Here is a 23,292-nt window from a genome sequence, read left to right as displayed (position 1 = left end):
GCTATGCAAGTTGAGTTGTTGGCTCTTGAGAAAACTGGTACATGGGATATTGTGGATTTGCCTCCTCATGCAAAACCTATAGGTTGCAGGTGGATCTACACAGTTAAATATCATGTTGATGGTTCAGTTGAAAGATACAAGGCCAGATTGGTTGCTAAAGGTTACACTCAAATTGAGGGCCTTGACTATTTTGATACCTACTCTCCTGTAGCTAAGATGACTACAGTCAGGATTGTTATAGCTTTAGCTTCCATTCATAACTACATCAACTAGATGTTAACAATGCTTTTCTGCATGGTGATTTACAAGAGGATGTCTATATGCTGTTACCTTCAGGCATCAAATCCACCAAATCTAATCAGGTGTGCCAGCTTAAGAAATCTCTTTATGGTCTGAAACAGGCTAGTAGGAAATGGTATGAGAAGTTGACATCAATTTTGCTTCAACAACATTATGTGCAAGCATCTTCAGACCATTCCTTGTTCATCAAGAAAACTGCTCAATCTTTTACTGTGTTACTGGTGTATGTTGATGATATCATCCTCACTGGTGATTCTCTTTCTGAGTTTCATCATATCAAAACTGTTTTGGATGACTTGTTCAAAATTAAGGATCTTGGACAACTCAAATACTTCCTTGGAATTGAGGTTGCTCATTCCAAGTCAGGCATCTCTCTTTGCCAAAGAAAGTATTGTCTTGACCTACTTTCTAATTCTGGCTTCATTGGATCCAAACCAGTCTCCACACCATCTGACCCTGCTATTAAGCTTCATAATGATTCTGGCACACCATTTGCAGATGTCCCTGCTTATAGAAGATTAATTGGCAGGCTGATCTATCTCAACAACACTAGACCTGATATCACATTTATCACACAGCAATTGAGTCAGTTTTTATCCAAGCCTACTGTCACTCATCATAATGCAGCTTTGAGGACTCTCAGATACTTGAAGGGTTGCCCTGGCAAAGGTTTATTCTTTCCCAGAAAATCTTCTATTCACATTCAAGGTTTTACATATGCTGATTGGGCAGGTTGCTTGGACACCAGAAGATCAATTTCTGGTCATTGTTTCTTTTTGGGAGATTCACTCATCTCATGGAGAACCAAGAAACAAACCACTGTTTCTAGATCTTCTTCTGAAGCTGAGTATAGAGCTCTTGCTTCAGCTACATGTGAGCTTCAGTGGATCCTCTATGTGCTTCATGATCTTCACATCACTTGTTCTAAGCTTCCTGTCCTCTACTGTGATAATCAGAGTGCCCTCCATATTGCTGCTAATCCTGTTTTCCATGAGAGGACCAAGCATCTAGAGATTGACTGTCACATAGTCAGAGAAAAGCTTCACAATGGCATCCTGAAGCTGTTACCAGTTGCTTTCTCAAGACCAGCTAGCTGACTTCTTCACCAAGTCACTTCTTCCTAAACATTTTTCATTCTTTCTGTCCAAGATGGAGTTGAAAGATCTCTGTCAACTTCCATCTTATGGGGGGCTATCACAGACTGTTAAGGAAGAAGCTAAAAATACAAAGAACAAGATAACTTGCAGCCCAAGCAATCTTAGTTTACTATACGCTAGCTTATGTTTACTTACCATGCACCTTCAATATTGTATATATAAGCATTGTAAACTCTCATTTCAATCAATAAGAATCATTTCACTATTTTCCTAATACTTTTGTTTTTAATTATTTACCTCAAGCTAAAGTAGCAGTTGCAAATTTTGTAATTATTTACTCGCTTAGTTTACGGTGTTTCTGTGTATTCCAACATTTTATTGCCTTTCTTTATCATCCATTGGATGTATCTAATGGTTGGTTTATTAGATGGAGAGGCTGCTGTAGGGATGTCTGCTGGAGAGGATCCGGATCCCCTTTATTAAGAGTTATAGATTAAATTTATTGCTAGTAGATGTGAAACTTAAATACCAAGACTCAAACTCAACGGTTGTGGTTAGGGATGGCAAAGCGGGCCGGCCCGCCCTATTTAGGTCCGCCCCGTTTAAGCCCGCTAAAAACTAGACGAGACGAGCCGAGTCAAATTTTGTGACCGAGTTCAAAATCTCACCCCGCCCCATTTAGTGGCGGACTTGCGAGTTGGCGGGCCGACCCGCCAAACAAAAAACTTTTTTTTTTACAACTTAATTGTTAAAAAAACTATGTTGCTTTTATTGTAAATAATATAAAAGAATAGGTAGCAAGTAAATTCGTGAAAAACAAGATAATTATCAAATTGTCGAATTCAACATCATAAATAATATCAAAATAAGGAAAATGCGCAACATAAAACAAATCTAACAACCAAATTATAAAATAAGTCTCAAAATAAATAAACTCAACAATAAAGATAAATCCAAAAACATAAAATAAGTCTCAAAATAAATCTAACAACCAAAATAAATCCAAAAGCATAAAATAAGACTCAAAATAACAAATTGAAACACGAGTTAAGCGGGCCGGCCCGCCCCACGCCATGCCTGCCCCGTATTTTAACGAGACGAGACGAGCCGAGCCAACTATAGAAAGCGAGTTCAAAACTTCGACTCAGCCCGCCAAAAATAGCAGGCCAAACGGGCCGGCCCGGCGAGTCAGACCCGTTTTGCCACCCCTAGTTGTGGTGGTATGAGCATAGGTGTGTCATGTTAGAGGAATTAAAAGTTTTAACAACCATTGCAACGAAAAGGTTATAAAAATTAAATAGTTCAATAATTTATCAAAATAACTCCTTATAACGGGCATAAGGAAGCTCAAATCACAATGAAGAAAGTAACTAACTCTAACAAACGTAATAGAATCATAACTGACTCATAATTAATTAATTCTCTAATAGTACGAGGGATTGAGGGTGAAACATCAAAATTCAAAACTCATTACCATTGTTGAATCACATAAATTAAATTAAATCAAGGCATTGCAGTTAGGCATGGTTGAAATGCAGTGACACGTATGAGATTCTGCTGGAGTACTTTTCTTCTAAATGGCAGTTGAACCTTCAACCATTCCCTATTCGCTATGTTGTAAGTAATCATACGATACATATTGCATGATTTCAAGTAACACAAGAGCAAACCTTTATTTCCGACGCAAGTCAGGCCAACCAGCGTCTTGTGAAATTCTAAGAGTGACTTTCTACCAATTTCCTTCAATATGAAAGTCATTTTCAGCACCTCCCATATGCACACACATGTAGAATCATTCTCTTCGAGTATCCCCACAAGCATGATCCGCCCATCAGACTCGGCCAATGTTAAGCCAGATGAATGCAACGGCGCTTGGATCAAATGTTGTGTCCAAACCCCAGTCGATGTGTCACATGAAACAATCCCTTGATATTTATGCATGAAGTAAAGTGTGTTGTCAACGGAAATAGAAGTGGAAGTAATATAGCCTGGCTCCTTAATATATGCAGGTATCTTTCCTAGATACCTCCAAAACGTTGTTGTTGAATCGTAAATTTCATATCTACTATAGCCCAATTTTAGGACCCTGTATCCTGCACTCCCATTCATTGTCATCCCTAAATGATACCACTTCTTAATCGACCCATTTGGCAACTTCTTGAAGGATTTAGTCATTGGATTACAAACACATAACGTATTAGAACATTCATACTGAAAACAAACTAGACCTCCTGTAGAAGAAACTGGGAAAGCAGAGTATTCAAGTGTATTAGGATAATACCATCTTTTCATATAAGCGTCATACATGGCTTCGTAATCATAATCTCCAAAAGTTGTATAAAACAATGGATTTTCCTGTGAAACTTGAGTACTAAACTGAGAAAAACTCTGTGAGGTTATCAAGTTATTCCATTGCTGACATACAGTGCGAAAGCGAATAATTGTGGCAATGGGAAGTCGTGCAAGAACAAGCTCAAATAGATCTTCAGGAAATTTTTCCCAAATTTGTGGTTTCATAACTTCAACAGATGATTTTCTCATGTTCCTATCTCTTTCAGACTTCATGGTGTATAGAGGCTCCATCAAAATGAAAGTTCCAGAATTACCTGCTACAATTTTAAGGCCACAAAAGTGTTACATCAATATCAAAGAAGACTACTATCTATGAAAAGATGACAGAACATATTCATACACTTCATACCATGAAGACATGAAATATAACATGAATATAATCACTGGCGTAAATCATATGGAAAATGGCATAATTACGAGACTATAGAATGATACACGAGTTGATATTCAAGTCCAAATTTGGTCTTAGTTACCGAACATTTCAAGGATCAAGAAGATATTCAATTATATAACGTGAACACACAAGGAATGCAAGAAAGTTGCATATACTGCTATGCTTTCCGGCTTATGTATAATGTAAATTAAATGATAAGTGCTGCAGGCGTAAGAACATACTTTCTTTGTACAAAAAACTAGTGGACAGAAAGAAAATAATCAAAACTGAATTAATTTAAAATTATTAAGAATAGAATTGTAAATAAAACGATCCTAGTTTTCACTTGATGCACATTTTCAGCATAAAAAGATGTAAAAGAATTATATATAAATGCACACACGCACACATACACACACAAAGAGAGAGAGAGAGAGATGGATAGAAAGTTTGGTTCCTAAGATTGCTGCAAACCAATATATCCTATTCCTATAGGTGCATCACTCAAATAAACGTGAGCAGACTCAGCAATATGATAGCAAATGTAGCTTAAGTTCTAAGATGAAAAAAGCCACAATTATGCAAGAGGTCATCGATGCTTCTTTATTTTAATCTATTAACTTATTGGTTCATTTGATATCTTACTGTTTGTTTATTGATATATATAATTTCATGGAAGAAAATTAAGAAGCATGATTCCAACTCAAGTTTGATTCTTATCCAAATTTAAGTATTATCTGTAACATATATTATAATGTATGTTTCTTGTAATTGATTCTACAGATGGGTAACAAAATACAACTTGACAGTGAAGGATCTAGTGAAAAAATTAAGAGAAGTGGCTATGGTGCAAGCATGTGATAATGTGCAACAATGAAGTGTGCTTGAGTTTGAAAACATACAACGCCATTAATTTAGTACATGGTCTTTGAGAAGTTTTAACTAAGGCCATTGCTAATCAATTCTACTCTTGTTGTAATATGTTTCCTTGTATTGGACGAAGATAGTCAGATTAAATAATAAATATTATTTTAAGATTTTAAAAGTAGTTTAACATTACAAAATTTTGTATACGGATGCAGGATAAGGATCCACCCATTTTTGGCAGTGGATTCTCCTTTCCTTTGTTCACATGGACGACGGAGCCACCGTCAACTTCAAATACAAAAGGTTGGGAACAACTTTTTGAAAGAGATTTTAATGATGGAGTTCGTGGCTGGAGCAGTGTTCCAATAAACGCAGTATTGGGAAATAAATAGAATGCAAGTTACACGGGAACGTGCATATAACAACTGAAAAGAACGCAAACATAACAACAAAGAACCTACGGACAGAGACTTAGAATTAAAAGGAAGCTAGATGTGAAGAAGACTAACCGTGTGGCGGTGCGCAGAAGGAACTGTGCCTGAGACTCAACCGCACAGCGTGGCAGAACGATGGCGATTCTGAGTGATATACGGAGGAACGTGAGAATGGGTTATGGTTTGATGCTTGGAGAAAAGGAAAACACTAATTTTGAATTTTAATATGATTTGAATAGTTTTTATTTTTTGGGCAAAATTTGTTTTCCTTGACTGTTTCATTATGTTGTAATGTCTAAGTATGAATTTATATTTATACAATGACGTTGTCTTGGGCACTAAGTATGTCTAACTTGGGAACCAAGTATCTTGGCCACTAAGCATATATAACTTGGGAACCAAGTATGTTTATCTTGGGTCACAATTATCTCTGATTTGTTAAAATTGACTCAAAATTTGATGGATGAAGAATATTGTTGCTAAAAATATAAAAGATTTGTTTCAAATATATTTTGTGCTAAAAATATATTTATGAACAATAAATATATTTTTGTACCGTATGAAGGAAGATTTGATACAAATATATTTTTAAAGGAATATTTGATGCAAATATAATAAATTTAAATATTAAAACAAATGTAACAAACATGAGAAAAATTAATGTTAAAGATTGGACTTTAACTTCTCTAAAAAAAAGATTAGTAACAAACGTGAGCAAAATATAATGTTAAAGATTCGACTTTAAATTCCCTAAAACAACGATTATTAACAAACGTGAGCAAAAAATAATGTTAAAGATTGAACTTTATCTATACTATATAATATAGAAAACTACCCCTTTTAGCACTTTTGGTTTGAATTTTTCTTTCCAAAAATACCCTTAATTTTCAATACAAATAACACATATAACAAATAGATAAGAATAAATTTAAATATTAAAACAAATGTAACAAGCGTGATAAAAAAATAATGTTAAAGATTAGACTTTAAATCCTCTAAAAAATATTAGTAACAAACGTGAGCAAAAAATAATGTTAAATATTGAACTTTAAATCCTCTACGCAAAAGATTATGTGAGCAAAAAATAATGTTAAAGATTGGACTTTAAATCCTCTAAACAAAGGATTAGTAACAAACGTGAGCAAAAAATAATGTTAAAGATTGAACTTTAAATCCTCTAAAAAAAAGATTAGGACTCAAAATATTTTAGAAAAAGATTTGTTAGTACTATATTAAATCTATACTATATATAAAGAAAACAACCTCTTTCAGCTCTTTTGAGTTGACTTTTTCTCATTTCGAAAAATACCCTCAATTTTAAATACAAATAACACATGTAACAAATAAATAAGAATAAATTTAAATATTAAAAAAAAGATTGACAAACATAAATTTCCAATTTTTTCCTTTATCATTTTAAAAGTGTAATTTTCCTTTATCGTTTTAAAAGTGTAACAAACTTGATGAGTGTATCTATACTTACTTTTCTATTATCTCAATTATACCCTTAAACAACAATTTTTTTCTATAATAAAGATTGTTGTTGGTGTCATTAAAAAAAAGAATTTAGATTATGTTATTTTGTTATATTGTTGGTTTCTTTGAAATAGATAATCAAGGTTAGTTTGTTTTGTTACGATTTGAAAGCAAATAACATTTATATTTTTACTTTTAATCAAAATTAAAATTTCATAAAAAACACCGTTCATAATTTTCAAACTTTAGTGCAATAAAAAGAGCGGAAAGACGAGCACGTGAGTGCCCATCTTTTCGCTAGTCGTCATAGTGGAACCGAGAGCTGCTCTCTCCCCCAGACTAGGCCAATATTTGAAAGAACTGGATAAACAAATTTCGTGTGTTCTCTCTCTTTTCTCTCGCTATTTCGTACTTTTGCTTGTGTTTATAGTTGTTACGCATATTGATATTGGTTGCTTGATTAATTTGGTCCACACATCAAGTATTTTATTGGTGTGATTTTTAACGAATTCAGAACATAATTAATATAAAATCTACTAATAATTTATACAATGAATATTTTATATTTTAATACACCCTCGTAGTCGAAACGGGAGGTTGACGAATGTTGACACTATCTCTGAAATCATAAAATAATTGCAGTGGAAGGCCCTTGGTGAAAATGTCAGCTATTTGATACCGAGATGAGACATGTAAAACACGTACTTGACCTTTAGCAACCTTTTCACGCACAAAATGGATATCCATTTCGATTGTTTTGTGTGTTGATGTTCGAACTCTTTGGAGTGGGCATGATCAGACCTTATTTAGCTAAAAACAAAGGAGGCAGATTTTAGTCACAGTGATTGGTAGATGATTTCTAAATTTCGAGGACAATATTTCTTTATGGGGGGTAGAATGTAATATCCCGTCTGTCAATATCGGAATATTACCAGTCGATCATGCCAGAAGATTAAAGTTATGGAAACTAAGCTTAATGGAAAATATTTATTATGTGGTGTTAGCTTAATACGAGTTAAGTATCAGAGACGGATGTAACACGTTTAAGGCAAGGGCAATTAGGTAATTGCACGGGAAAGGATATTTAATTGGTGAAGGCACCAAAATATCTCATTTTTCCCTTATCCATTCTCTCTCCTAAGTTGTTGGCAAGACATTCTCCTCCTTCCCTCTCTTCTGTCACGCCCTCCTCTCTTCTCCTCTCCACCAATCTTTCCTAAAACTTCATTCCCTCATGGTAAGCTTTCAAACTATGTTCCCTCATGGTCTCTAAAGCATGTGGCTGGTAAAACTCATTTGAAACATGTTTTTGACTCAGCATTAAGTGTAGATATAACCTATGCTTAAAGAAATTCTATAAATAGGCTCCAAAATCCCACCATTTCTCACACCCTCTCCTCCTCTTTCTTTTATGCACAATGTGTTTCCATCGTTGGCCTTTCAGAAAAAGAGGCTACTTTGGAAACTCAAGGATTATATGAACGGTCAACGGGGAAGGCAACGCACTGCAAAGAAGCACGGTCTGTCTGCAGTGGCGGAGCCAGGAAAATTTTAGAACCTGGGCAAAATTTTTATTGCAAAATATGGCGTGTTTAGAACGTTAAAATATGGCTTTACACAAAATATTATAAATTTTTGACAAATTAATTATGAATTTTTGAAGTGTCAATAACTCAAAAAACAAAACAACGGAAATCTCGACCTATAAATCAAATTTTGAGCTCATTATTTGCAGAGACATCTATTAAATACATAAAATGGATTTGTAAAGTTTCATAGCATTTTGAAGTCGTTTGAAATTATTTTGATTTTTCAACCAAAACGTGCAAAATTGAAATTTTGTTCCGAGTAAGCGTATCTTCACAGGTCAAATTTAGTTCCCTAATTTTGCAGGCATGACTAGAAGATGATAAGAACCTTCACAATAAAATTTTGTAGTTTTTAAACGAGATACAAATTAATTATAAATTGTTTAAGAAATTCATAATAATGGGGAATAAAAAATGATAATTAATTTGTCCCTGGTCGAAAAATTTGAATTTTTTGTGTAAAACTATATTTTAACGTGCTAAACATGTATGGAAAAAATCATGAAAAAATTCAACATCTATGTCACATTTTTATACTACGCGTATATTATAGGATAAAAAATAAGAAAAAACTCGAATAACAATGCTAGAATATATGTTTTTTATTTTACATGGTCAATTTGAACAATTAACCATTCAAAATAAGAGAGATGAACCTGCCAATAGTGTGCTAAATAAAATTAGGAGATAAATAAATGCCCTTTCTGAGATCTCTTTGCGTGTGAGAATTTTCAGATTTTGCCCAATTTTTTTTTAAGTAGGAAAAGGGCTATTGGGCTGAACTTGGTACAAAGAAAGTAGCAGCTAAGCTGATGTAGTAATTTTTGCATCAAACAAAGTAAGTATTTTAATATCGTCTCCACAGGGAGTTGCGTATATCATAAGCATTTTCACAATAGTTCACATTAAGGGTTTGGATATAAATTGTTTGTTTGTAAAACTATGTTCCTAAACGACATAAAAGTAAAAACGAGATGAGATCGAACTATTTCGCTTGCGGTATAAGATAACGAGCAAGCATAACAGCAGCAATCTCTTGATCGATTAACAGACTCTAGCTTTATAACCAATATTATCACAATCATTTCTACAACATCCTTCGTGTCCAAAGCGATATCATTATTTCTAAATTATCGTTTAAACATTCGTGTCCAAATCCCTTAAACGATAACAAAGTCGATCGGATAACTTAATCGACCGTGTCCAGCCTGATTAAGTATCCGAAAGCATTAAATTCTTGATTAAAAGCAATTATCAAAGGTTTACAAACTTGTCAAGAGTGATATAACTTAAGATAGTTTGTTATTCTAGTTCTAGATTCAAGAGTTCGTGTCCAAATCATCTTGAATCTCTTTGAAAGCATTAAACATAAGAATAACAACAATATTGAATCATTAAGCTAGAACCTTATACATTAAAAGATCAAAAGATTACATAATAGCTTGTTTGTTACCTCAATACTACAAAGAAGATGATAGCTACACATAGACATGTATACTATAACAAGGGATGAAGGAAAGATGAAGATTCCATGTCAAGATCCTTCGTGTCCAAAGCGATCTTGAGTTGAATCTACTCCTCAACCACTTGCTTTGTGTTTCTCTCTATGAAATAGCTCTAACCTCTCTCTAGAAATGTATGAAAATATCTCAATAAAAACAGTGTGTCTCCAAAGAGAGGTGAAAAATCTATTTAATTGGGATTGCACTCGTGTTGGACGCTTTCGCGTCCTCAGGACGCTTAAGCGTCCTTCACAAAAATCTCCCAGTGACCAATAGCAAGCTGCCACGTATGCAATGAAAATATCTTCTGGCAAAAGTAGATGAGCACGCTTTCGCGTGCTAATGGCGTGCAGAAAGCGTCCTAAGACGGTTTGCCTCTGGAGCTTGCACGCTTTCGCGTGATGAGGACGCGAAAGCGTCCTACTTGAATCATGAAAAGCGTCCTGAAAGCGTCCTGAAAGCGTGCAAAGAGTTGCATACGACATTGTGGACGCTTAAGCGTCCATAGGACGCGAAAGCGTCCTACCTTTGGTTCAAATTCTTCTTTCTTGTACCTTGCTTGTCATTTCCTGCATACATTGGGTAGAATAAAGCTCAAAAGCATATATGACATATTTGCATAATATTTGGAGTTTTCCATGGAGAATCTTGCAAAACAAGTCACTAAAATGCCTAAACTCCTATATGAAATATATCACTTTTAAACCAATAACCTTGACAACTTATTCTATTTTTGATTTTTCTCTATTTTTTTTTCTTTTCTTTTCTTTTCTTTTCAAATGTACAATTTTTTCTTTGATTCAATGTTGTCAGGTTATTTTACAACTTCACCAGAACTTAACATATAATGCCTCCTTTTTCTCCCCAACTTGAATACAACAAAAACTCTAATTGAATGTTCCCCTATCCTAAGGCAAGGGACAAAGTACAAAAAGGTTAAGGGTTCAACAAAGTAAAAATATCAAAGTCCTATAAGATTCAACCATGAACTGGATTTTTGAAAAATTTCAGGCAAATTCAACAAGCATTGTGCTTATGAATATTGACAGTTCATGTTTGAGGACTTGATTCATTAGGCTCGGATTGGGGTATCAGATACTCGCTCTTCTCACAGGTAGGCTTTATGTGGTCAAGTAGGTTACTCTCAATTCAAAAAGTGCATTGATCCTTTCCATGCTTTCAAACAATTCAAAATAATTATCAGATTTAACATAACTAAAACAAGTTAGACGGTGATTATTGGTCTCCAGCATATATACAACAGATTGAAGCTACCTCACATTTATGTTAAGTACTAAGTGGTTCATAAATATTTATGTTTATGTTAAGAATTAAATGAGATACATTTTGTGCAAAGTACTTGTTTCAAATTCTTAGTAAAAACCTAGAATAACGGGAAACTAATACCTTGGCTTTGTGCTTTCTCACAATTCATAACATTATCACTCATCTGCTTTTGCTCAATAATTGGCTCCTTGGAGCACCTTAAACTTTGATGTTCATGAGCAATCTTTCTTTTGACGAAACACAAGCAAGTTTAAACAAAATTTTCATCCAAAGCAATAAGTTAAAAGCCAAACAACAAGCTAAGTTATTTAACCCAAAATGACATTTAACTAAACCAAAATGTTGAACACTCGAAACCGTGCTCAAAAAGTATAAGTACAAAAGCATTTAAATTGTTCCAACATCAACATAAAAACATAAACATAAATAGTCAAAGCAGAAATATCAAAGCATCACTAAAAATACAAGCTGATGCTGTCAGTTTGCCGCATCATCATCATCCATGTCATGATAATCACCCTGAGGGCCACCAAAAGCTGCACCACTGCCCCCTCCTGGGAAAATTGGCCTGTCCCCAGGCCATCTACAAGCCTCCATGTAAGTCTCAGGTGACAACATCTGGTAAGCAGGGTCCATGCGAGCCTCATACAGTGACTGGTAGATGCCTCTGTGGCTCCTGTAAAGTGCAGCATTCTGGTCCATAATGAAATGGTCCCGCTGCTCCTGTCTCTGCTCGTACTGCATCATATAAGCCTGAAAAGATGAAAACTCAAATGAAGTAGGAGGATGAGGTATGTCTTGCTGCTGAGTATCCTCCTGGTGCACATCCTCCTGCTGCTGAGTATCCTCCTGGTCATGCTCAGGCTCGGGCTCATGTGGTATAACTCCAGCTAGTCTTTGGGAATGGATGAAAATGTATCGATCATCAACCACTCCTTTAAGCTTTTCTGTTCTAGGCTCAGGTATGATGACTCCTTGGTCTTTCAGTAGACCCATAAGTAGACCAGGAAAGGATAGCTTGGTTATTTTCCCTATGAAACCACATAATGCGACATGCTTCATCTGGTCAGAAATAATTCGGGCAACATCTACTTGCCCTCCTTGAAGAATGTGCCAAAGCAAAGGTAGGGCAGCCATAGGTGTGGTTGTGACATGACTCCTAGGAACGACATTATGCACCAAGAATTGGAATATAATACCAGCTTCAAGTTTCATGTCCCTAAAATTGGCGGTTGTATACTCCTGGCTCTTTTTTCCCTTGTTATAAGTTTTCCCTGGTAAGAGTATGTCTCTAGCTATTTGCCTAAAGCTGTAATCTTTGTCTCTCTCCATCTCTCCATAGGCACAAAGGGTGGGGATAGTAGGATCCTCGGGTGGGTCAAGCTCTAGGGGGTTACCGAGATATGTGTTAATTGTGTCTCGGTCAAACCTCACATTGGTACCCCTAACAAAGCTAGTGTATGTGAACCTAGCATCCATCTCCGTTTTCTCACAATTGGGTAAAGCATTGGCGTAGAACTCTCGCACAATGTCTGGGTTGATTTGGGTTTCAGGTGTCAAGAGCTTATCCCACTTCCTAGATGTTATCATGTTAAGGATGTGGGCATAATTGCCAGTCGGGTTGATGTTGAAGGTTTTCTCGTGCCAGGTGCCCTTGTTCAATTCATTGTACCTCATGAGATATTTCCCGGAAGAGTACCGGTTACGGTCAAAAATACGCGGTACGGGTATGGAACGCTCAATGGTTCCGGAAGTGGAACCTCTAGTTCGTTTGGTGCCGGTGGTTTTGTTTTTAGGTGCCATCTGCAAAACAACCAGAAAAGTCCATACACATATGATAAAATTCAATTAGAACACAAATGGAATCAACCTAGTTAAACAGATTTGAAAAGCACAGAAAAATAAATGACTGGGGGTAGGACGCTTTTGGGACGCTTAAGCGACCTCAAAAGCGTGCTATCATGAAGACTCTGCCATTTGCACGCTTTTTGGACGCTTAAGCGTCCTCAGAACTGATGAAAAGCGTCCTCCATCTGCACCTGCATAATTTCATCCCAAAATTCCAACACAACACCAATCCAGCATATTTTTGACAACATTAAACTTCCTAAGTCTCTAAAACTCACTAGTGATCAAGAAATTTGCACATGAACCATTCAAACCCTAAATGTTTTTATTTTTTTTTTTTTCAAAATATTCAAAATGGGTCACCATTCCAAAAATTGAATGTTCATGGCAATTTGATTCAAAACTGATTCTTTTCACCACTAGATTCCTAGTACACAGTCTCTAATCATAAAAATCTAGCCTTACCCTAGCCTTTCTACAAATGCATGAAGCATGTATGTGTTTTCTAATTAAGAGCAAGAAAATGGGAAGGAGCAACAAACCTGTCAAATCTTTGAAAGGAGATTCAAATGAAAGAGAATGAATGCACAAATCTTTGAGTGAGTGACTTGGATTTGACAAAATGAAATTAGGTTTGTGTTTGTGAAGAGAGAAAAGTGAGAAATTTGTTTTTGTGTTGTGTAACCGAAAATGAGAGGGAAGTGGGTGAGTGTGTGTGGTTAAGGGGAGTTAATCCCCTTGGAAAGCGTTATTTTTTTTTCAAACCAACGTGTAGGACGCTTAAGCGACCTCCTGTCGCGAAAGCGTCCTCCCAAGTATGCTCAAAATTTTGCTTTTTACAATTCTTGCTTTGATTGCTAAATGACTAAAACTAAATGCATAACATAAAAATACTTACAAAACTGGGTGTGCCTCCCAGCAAGCGCTTGTTTTACGTCATGAGCTCGACGCCTTTATCTTTGAAGAAATCACGGTTCGATTAGTGAAATCGTCGACAAATTCCGATCAATTTCACCACCGAAGTAGGGCTTCAATCTTTACCCATTCCCCGTCCAGTCGGACTTTGTCATTGGAACTTCTACACTACTGTTCCATAAGGCCTTTTTTTCTTTGATTGTAAACGGATTAGACCACATAGACTTGAACTTTCCCAGGATTAACCGAAATCTTGAGTTACAAAATAACACCATTTGTCCTAGCTCAAAGTTTTGTTTCACAATCCGCTTGCCATGATAGCGCTCACCTTCTCCTTGTACACTTTAGAAGATTCAACGCTTGTCGCGCATTTCTCCGCATTCTTGTATTTGAACCTTCCTCTATTCACCCACTTACTCTTGGTCAAAATTAAGAAATCAAAACGCTTTGTGCGCACAAAACGCTTCGTGCTCTAGTTCAACCGGCAAGTGGTACGGCTTTCACATGCCTCATCAAGCTTTACTGACCAATCTATTCGTGATGCCAACACGACCTTCTTTTCTAAGATTCCTTTGAATTCTCGATTGGACACATCGACTTGACCAAGTGATTAGTAACATAAAAGAAAGTATAGGTGTAAATATGTACAACAAATATACAAGAACCAGTTTGTGCAAAATTGCTTAACATGACAAAATTGTTTCGATACTTATGAAATTATCCGCTACTCCCCGGCAACGGCGCCATTTTGATGTAGTAATTTTTGCATCAAACAAAGTAAGTATTTTAATATCGTCTCCACAGGGAGTTGCGTATATCATAAGCATTTTCACAATAGTTCACATTAAGGGTTTGGATATAAATTGTTTGTTTGTAAAACTATGTTCCTAAACGACATAAAAGTAAAAACGAGATGAGATCGAACTATTTCGCTTGCGGTATAAGATAACGAGCAAGCATAACAGCAGCAATCTCTTGATCGATTAACAGACTCTAGCTTTATAACCAATATTATCACAATCATTTCTACAACATCCTTCGTGTCCAAAGCGATATCATTATTTCTAAATTATCGTTTAAACATTCGTGTCCAAATCCCTTAAACGATAACAAAGTCGATCGGATAACTTAATCGACCGTGTCCAGCCTGATTAAGTATCCGAAAGCATTAAATTCTTGATTAAAAGCAATTATCAAAGGTTTACAAACTTGTCAAGAGTGATATAACTTAAGATAGTTTGTTATTCTAGTTCTAGATTCAAGAGTTCGTGTCCAAATCATCTTGAATCTCTTTGAAAGCATTAAACATAAGAATAACAACAATATTGAATCATTAAGCTAGAACCTTATACATTAAAAGATCAAAAGATTACATAATAGCTTGTTTGTTACCTCAATACTACAAAGAAGATGATAGCTACACATAGACATGTATACTATAACAAGGGATGAAGGAAAGATGAAGATTCCATGTCAAGATCCTTCGTGTCCAAAGCGATCTTGAGTTGAATCTACTCCTCAACCACTTGCTTTGTGTTTCTCTCTATGAAATAGCTCTAACCTCTCTCTAGAAATGTATGAAAATATCTCAATAAAAACAGTGTGTCTCCAAAGAGAGGTGAAAAATCTATTTAATTGGGATTGCACTCGTGTTGGACGCTTTCGCGTCCTCAGGACGCTTAAGCGTCCTTCACAAAAATCTCCCAGTGACCAATAGCAAGCTGCCACGTATGCAATGAAAATATCTTCTGGCAAAAGTAGATGAGCACGCTTTCGCGTGCTAATGGCGTGCAGAAAGCGTCCTAAGACGGTTTGCCTCTGGAGCTTGCACGCTTTCGCGTGATGAGGACGCGAAAGCGTCCTACTTGAATCATGAAAAGCGTCCTGAAAGCGTCCTGAAAGCGTGCAAAGAGTTTCATACGACATTGTGGACGCTTAAGCGTCCATAGGACGCGAAAGCGTCCTACCTTTGGTTCAAATTCTTCTTTCTTGTACCTTGCTTGTCATTTCCTGCATACATTGGGTAGAATAAAGCTCAAAAGCATATATGACATATTTGCATAATATTTGGAGTTTTCCATGGAGAATCTTGCAAAACAAGTCACTAAAATGCCTAAACTCCTATATGAAATATATCACTTTTAAACACTTATCATAAGCCTGGGCTAGTGCCCAGGCTAGCTGGGGGTTGCCACCGCCCCTGTCTGTCTGGGTATCATGTTGATCTGTTTCGGTGCAAGGTTGACCATCAAGGTCTCTTTCGCCCTGGAAACAGACCTTACCCTAGTAGCCTTACCCCTTACCCCCCCCCCCCCCCCCCCCCCCCCCCCCCGATCATCTCTTTCTCCTTCCCCCTCCCCCTCCTCCTTTGATGACCAACCTTCTTGGGGTAAAACTAAATTTGCAGATTTAGTTTTACCCCAGGGAGGTTGGTTTTCTTATGGTTTTCTTTTTACCCCAAATTTAGTTTTACCCCATTGTAAATGTATGAGTAATTATTTTAATAAAATGTGATTTTGTGTATTATTTTTGTTCGTATGTTTCTGTTTATCTTTGCATTTGTTTATGAATTTAGCATCAAAATAATATAAAATAAAGCAAAGTGTGTTGAAATTCTAGTAAAAGAGATTTCCAGATTATATAATCCGGAAATTTCTGGGAAATTAAATATCCAAATTATAAAATTCGAAGGGCTTTTTTGTAAATTTACAGGGCGCGGGAGAATTTAAGAGGGCGAGAAAAGTAATTGTCAAGTTTTTTTTTTTTTTTTTTTAGATAGATGAAGCATAGTAGTTGTATGATAACTCTCACACATGTAAGTGGACGAGCCAAATTTTGAGTCCGGTCGAACAATTTTAATATATTTACCATTTGAATCAAGACTTGTGAACGGGTGATGTGTTTATCTATTATTACTATTATACACACTAGCGAAAAGACCGGCACTCACGTGCCCGTCTTTCCGCTCTATTTATTGCGCTAACATTTGAAAATTATTAATTGTGTTTTTTTTTATGAAATTTTGATTTGGATTAAAACGAAAAATATAAATGTTTGTTGCTTTCAAATTATAACAAACCAAACTAATCATGATTATTTATTTCAGTGACACCAACAATATCACAAAAAAAAAAATCTAATTTTTTTTAATACTCCAACAACGATCTTTATTATAGAAAAAGTTGTTTAAAGGTATAATTGAGATAATAAAAAAGTAAGTGCAAATATACTCATCGTGTTTGTTACATTTTTTAATATTTAATATTATTTATATGTGTTATTTGTATTTAAAATTGATGACATTTTTGAAAAGAGAAAAAGTAAGCCCAAAAATGCTAAAAGAGGTTATTTTCTTTAGACCGCATTTTACTCCTTTTATTTTAACCTTAGTTTAAATTATTTTATGTCTTTATATTTTTTACTAAACTAAGAATTAGATTGGTAATCACATTTAACTCCACGTGGATCGATATTTTTACTACTCGATATAACTTTATATTTGCGGAATTGCACCAGTGGGCCACAATCCTTCCGGAAAATTTAAAAAATTAAAAATCATATAGGGCCATTTTGTGAGATTTTAAACAGAAAAATGACATGGAGGATTTATGGCATCCTTATACTAGGCTAGTTTGTGGAGCTTTAGACCTTCTAATTTGACGGGTTTCAAACTTCCTTTATATTATATTGTCAACTGAAAAATTCCCACAAGTAATAGTAATACCGTAAAAAAATAATTCATAATTTATAACAGTTGTAAAATATGTAATTCATTTTTTAAAAGCACCCTCTCGAGCTTTTTAGCTAGTTAAACTCTATGACATCAACTTTATACCTAATGTTTATTATGACTTAAATTTTGTTTTTATACATTATAATTTATTTTAGTGGCCCACCTGAACTTATTTATCTAGCTCCGCCACATATAGAGGAGTAACATACAATTGAATTCCCTACACTACCATAATCTCTTCAACCGATACATCACCAAAATCATGGGCTATTGTTCTTGGCAGGCTGAGAGAGGATCAGATCAACAATGAAACAATACTCCATGATCAGAAAAGAGGAAGACATTACGTCTCCATAAAAAATTTAAGAACTTAGTTATATATGTCATATTTCTTATATGCCCAGCATTAAACTAGTTAATGTGAAACTTAACTACTCACACTCAAACCCAACTGTTGTAACACCCTTGACCCATTGTACCGTAAAGGTTGTAAAAAATAAAAAAGTTCCATAATTTATGAAAAAATGTCCTTAGAAAGGGCATAAGAAAACTCAACCTGCAATGAAGAAAGTATATATACCATATAACAGTACCTTAATTTATTTATTTTTGGTCAATAACGGTACCATAATTAACTTCCTAATAGTACCATAATTAACTGAATAAAAATAACTAACTCTAACAAACCTAATAAAATCATAACTGACTCATGATTAATTAATTCTTTCTTAATATGAGTTGTTGAGGGTGAGACATCCAAATTGGAAACTCAATAATACCAGAAGGCAGCAACTTGTAAAGAACCTCATGATTTGAGGGAAAAATTATTAGGACATTGTTGTATCATATTAACTACATCAAGGCATTGCTGAGAAGCAAGGTTGAAATGCAGTACCATCTATGCAACTGTGACAGACCAGTTCATTTGGCATAGGAACATTCTCCCATTTCCTAGTTGATATGTTGTAAGTAATCATATGATGCATGTTGCCTGATTTCAAGTAACACGATAGAAAACCTTTCATTCCCCAGCAAGAAAAGTCAACCGACGTAACATCAAATACGGGGAACCCTATTCTTTTTCTATCAATCTCCTTCAACAAGAAAGTAATTTTCTGCACCTCCCATATGCATACCCATTTAAAAAAATTCTCTCCGACCAGCCCCACCAGCATGATCCGTCCATCAGACTCGGCCAATGTTAAGTTAGATGAATGCAACGGCACTTGGACCAAGTGTTGTGTCCAAACCCTAGTTGACGTATCACAAGAAATAATCCTTTTTGGATCCTCAGGCTTGAAATAAAGAGTGTTGTCAATGGAAACAATGTTGGAAATAGTAAAGGATAGCTCCTTAATACATTCAGGTATCTTTCTTAGATGACTCCAACAGTTTGTAAGCGAATCGTAAATTTCATATTCTCTATCATTGCCCAATTTTAGGACCCTGTAGCTTGCACTCCCATTCATTGTCATCCCTAAACGATGCCAGCTCATAATTGACCCATTCGGCAACTTCTTTAAGGATTGAGTCATTGGATTACAAACATACAAATGTGGATTAATATAACGGCTGTCTCCAAAACAAACTAGACCCCCTGCAGAAGAAACTAGATAAGCGGGGATTTCAAATGTTTTTGAATTATTCCATCTTTTCATAAAAGGGTCATACATTCTTGAATATTTGTAATGTCCAAAAGTTCCAAAAGTTATGTAAAACAATGGATTTAATTGTTGATAAAATCTTTGAGAGGTTATCAAGTTATTCCATTGTTGACATACAGTACGGAAACGGATAATATTGGCAATGGGAAGTCGTGCAAGCACAACCTCAAATAGATCTTGAGGGAACTTTTCCCAAATTTCTCGTTTCATAACTCCAGTCTTCTTTTTTCCCATGTTTCTTTTTTTCTTTTTTCGTCTTTTACTATCTCTTCAAGACTTCTTAGTGGATAGAGCTTCCAACAAACTGAAACCTCCAGAATTCACTGCTGCCATTGAAAGGCCACAAAAGTGTTACATCAATGTTAAAACCACTATTTTTATCTTAGAAAATATCATGAAAATACTCATATACTCTCTACTCTCTACCATAAAGACAAGAAACAGAAAGCATATAAAAAAAATTGGCATAAATAAATCATAATCTGGACCATCCATTCTTAACCTGACTGCCGAGATGTATGTGACTGCACTGCATCTATTCTGAATCACGCAAAGAGGAAGCAAAATACAAGAATTAGAATAGTACTTAGTTCACTCTTTTTTTTTATAGTTGCTTGAATTTTTTTTAATAGTCAGTTTTAAATGGAAAATCATGACATTGTAGTATTTACTTTTTCTACTATATTTATGTATTCTGCTTCCTATTGCCATGCACAAAAATAGAATGCAATATATAACAATTGAAAAGAACGCAAACATAACAACAAAGAACTGAAGTACAGAGGCTTAGAATCAATTACGGTCTTGGGATATAAATATAGAAAGAGAATCCTGATGCGAAGAAAACTAACCGCGTGGCTGTGTTCAGGTGGAACTGCGTCTGAGAATAAACGGAACAGTGTCGCAGAACGGTAGCAGCTCTGAGTAATTCAGAGGAATAACGACAGAGAAGAGAATGGATTAGGGTTCCATGCTAGGAGAGGAAACAGGAAAACAATTTTAGGATTAGGTTTCTGATCTTATTTAGTTTTTTTTTTTTTTTTTTAAGTTGTCAAAATGGGCTGTGTTGGGAATTGGGAACAATTTTTTTTAGGCTTTACTAAACCTTTCATATGAACCCTTTCCCCTAAAAACTAAGACGAGAAGGTCAAAAACAAAAAACTGAGTTGGATTGACACGTTAGGTTTTGAGTCGTCTACTATGAACATCTTTCATGTGATTTTCAAAAAGATTTTTTTCGTAAAAATTGTTTTCATATTCAAAATTATAAATAAAAATATACTTAAATATCTAAACTAATAAAAAATAGTGTAAATTACACTCTCATCTCCTCTTATGTTAAAATATACACTTTCCTCCCCTCTTATTCAAAATATATTAGAAAACATTTCACTCTCCTCTCCTAAGAGCAGCTTGAATTACATCCCCCTCTCCTCTTATGTTAAATCTACACTTTATTCCCTCAATAATTTTTTTATATCTAATAATCTAGCAACTAAAAAAATTAATCTAACACACTTTGAATAGTATTACATCTCTATTTTAATATAATCTAAATTGGAATACATATTTTTCGCTAGTTTTTATTCACAATTTCATCATGAAAATATTAGTATATATCATGAAAATATTTATTCATGTTAAAATTGATTAAAGTGTATTGCATATTTAATTATTAAGGGAAGTGGACCGTCAATATATTCCTAAGGATCTAAAAGACCTCCAGAAGGGCTTTTAGACCCTCTCATAGGCCTCATCGCCATCTAGAAGGGCCCTAAAGCTCAAGGCGCGTCCTCCCCAAGGCGGCACCTCTATCTGCTTCTAGAAGTCTCTTGAAGACGCCCTAAATACCTAAATACCCTTGTTACTTATTGCCCTTAGAGGGCTATAAATACAACCCTTGAGAGCTTTCTCAAGGCATGACTAATACACTACAAACCCTAATACGATTATTTTACTTTTGCAAGTACAGTTGGCGCCGTCTGTGGGAAAGAGGTAAAACTAACCTTGACCACGTTTCTGAATCGCAAATCGTGATTTGGAAACCCTAAAAACGTAAAATTCTGAATCGTAGCCTCTAACTGCGATTTAGAACCCCTAACAAACCGCACAACCCTAAATAACATCTCTTATCGTGATTTAGGAACCCAAACCACCTTATCGCCATGGCCACCCCAGAAGAGATTGAAACGATAAAAACTCAAACCGCGAAGGAATGCTATCATAACAAACAGAAGCTACTGAAAGGAAGGAAAAAAGCAAACACAAAGGGAAAATCCCTCAGCGTCAACATGTTGGACCTCGACCCAAGAGAAGAGTATCAGCAGGAACGTATCGAGCCTACTGAGGACCTCAAGGGAATTTGTATAGGCTCCGAACCACACCAAGTTACCAAACTAGGAACTACTTTGCAACCGGAAAAGAAGCTTACCCTGACAAAGCTGCTCCAAGAGAACATGGATTTATTTGCCTGGAAGCCATCCGATATGCCAGAAAGATCCCAACGTAGTGTGTCATCATCTCGCCGTTAACCCTGTGATAAAGCCGGTAGTACAAAGGAAGCGGAAGTTGGGTGAGGAAAGAAGGAAAGTTGTAGACGAAGAGTGCTAGCCAACACAGTGCTAGTGAAGAAAGCTACAGGAAAATGGAGGATGTGTGTGGACTATACAGATCTCAATATGGCGTGCCTAAAAGACCCATATCCCCTCCCCCAACATAGATTATCTGATTGACAGCGCCTCCGGATTCAAAATATTATGTCATATTTGTAAGTATTATGTCATATTTTTTGCTATAAAACTAGATGTCAGGAGTTTGTTCACAATTTTATCCTTCTTAGTTTTAGTGACTTTGACATGTGTATTGTTCTCTTCTATATGAATGATATCCTACCAGTTTGATTGAATGAACAATGCTTTAATAAAAAGAAAATCAACAATTTTTTTTTTAAGATTTTGTTATTATGTATGAATGTTTTTAATGTTGTGCTATCAGACACAAATTAAGGACCTAAATTAGTAATTAAAAAATAATTTTAGGTCATGCCAGACACACTCGTTAAAAAATAGAATATAGTAATATCGCATTAAAAGTTGTATAATCAATTCTTAAAAACCTAAAAAATATCATTTTCAACATAAAATTTCACTTTAGATTCACTAGAATTTTTCCTCAAGAAAAGACAATCACTGATTTTTTACATTTATTTAAGGATGTTTTTAATCCATATGGTACAATCAAAATCCACCAAATAATTACAACAAAGAGTTGTAAGTTTGGAATATAACTTTGGGTTAAATGCAATTTCTTGTGCAACTAAAAATTTAACATAAGTTGTTAAGGAGACGGAGAGTGTGTCGGAAGTAACAATGAGACAATACTCCATGACCCAAAATGAGGGAGGCAATAAATCTCCACCCAAAACCTTAAGACACTAGGTATATATGTCGCTACTTCAAACAAAAAAAAGTATATGGGCTCATTTGTTACGGGATAAAATAAAAGTGAATTTGCCATAAAATAATTTAGAGATTATTTTATAGAGATTTTATGAAAAATTAGAATCTATTTTGCGTCCGTTTACCCTAATAAATTTTTTATTTTTTTTAAATAATTTAGTTTGTTTGCATACAACTATATAAAAACGATTTTTTGTTACAAAACTAGTTCAATATTTTGATCCATACTTTTTCTGTCCTCTAAATAAATCTATTTTTTTAGAAGCTACCATTAACAACTTCTCATTTGAAGTTGTTTTCGGATTTTTTTTTTAGGATGTGTGATAAGTGCTCAAAAGTAATATATTTCATGTGTTAAAAGAGGCATTTTTAGTGACTTGTTATGCAAGTTATCTAC

At 35.1% G+C, this 23,292-nt stretch overlaps 1 protein-coding gene and 1 pseudogene across 2 annotated transcripts; both read right to left on the bottom strand.

The window, feature by feature from the left end:
• Positions 1 to 2,768: 2,768 nt before the first annotated feature.
• On the bottom strand, positions 2,769 to 5,661 carry LOC146953397 (F-box only protein 6 pseudogene; annotated as a pseudogene). Its single transcript, XR_015027828.1, has 2 exons — positions 5,499 to 5,661; positions 2,769 to 4,003 (listed from the first exon to the last, which is right to left on the bottom strand). The product of XR_015027828.1 is annotated as an F-box only protein 6 pseudogene (transcript).
• A 12,969-nt stretch (positions 5,662 to 18,630) lies between these two features.
• On the bottom strand, positions 18,631 to 19,709 carry LOC146953396 (F-box only protein 6-like). The gene has a single exon (XM_085747087.1). It carries the CDS (start codon positions 19,669 to 19,671, stop codon positions 18,631 to 18,633), a length of 1,041 nt encoding a protein of 346 aa, XP_085603213.1. The 5' UTR covers positions 19,672 to 19,709.
• Between the last annotated feature and the right edge of the window lie 3,583 nt (positions 19,710 to 23,292).

Source organism: Medicago sativa, chromosome 1 (genome assembly GCF_051527215.1).
Source record: "Medicago sativa cultivar Bolivia chromosome 1, Bolivia_mono, whole genome shotgun sequence".
In the NCBI taxonomy this organism is placed as follows: Eukaryota; Viridiplantae; Streptophyta; class Magnoliopsida; order Fabales; family Fabaceae; genus Medicago; species Medicago sativa.
Note: the sequence above shows the minus strand (reverse complement) of the source record. Positions and strands in the feature narration are given on the sequence as shown.

Bases quoted from the DNA above. Each gene is read 5' to 3' on its own strand.
- LOC146953396 (XM_085747087.1), bottom strand. From the start codon at position 19,671: ATGGGAAAAAAGAAGACTGGAGTTATGAAACGAGAAATTTGGGAAAAG.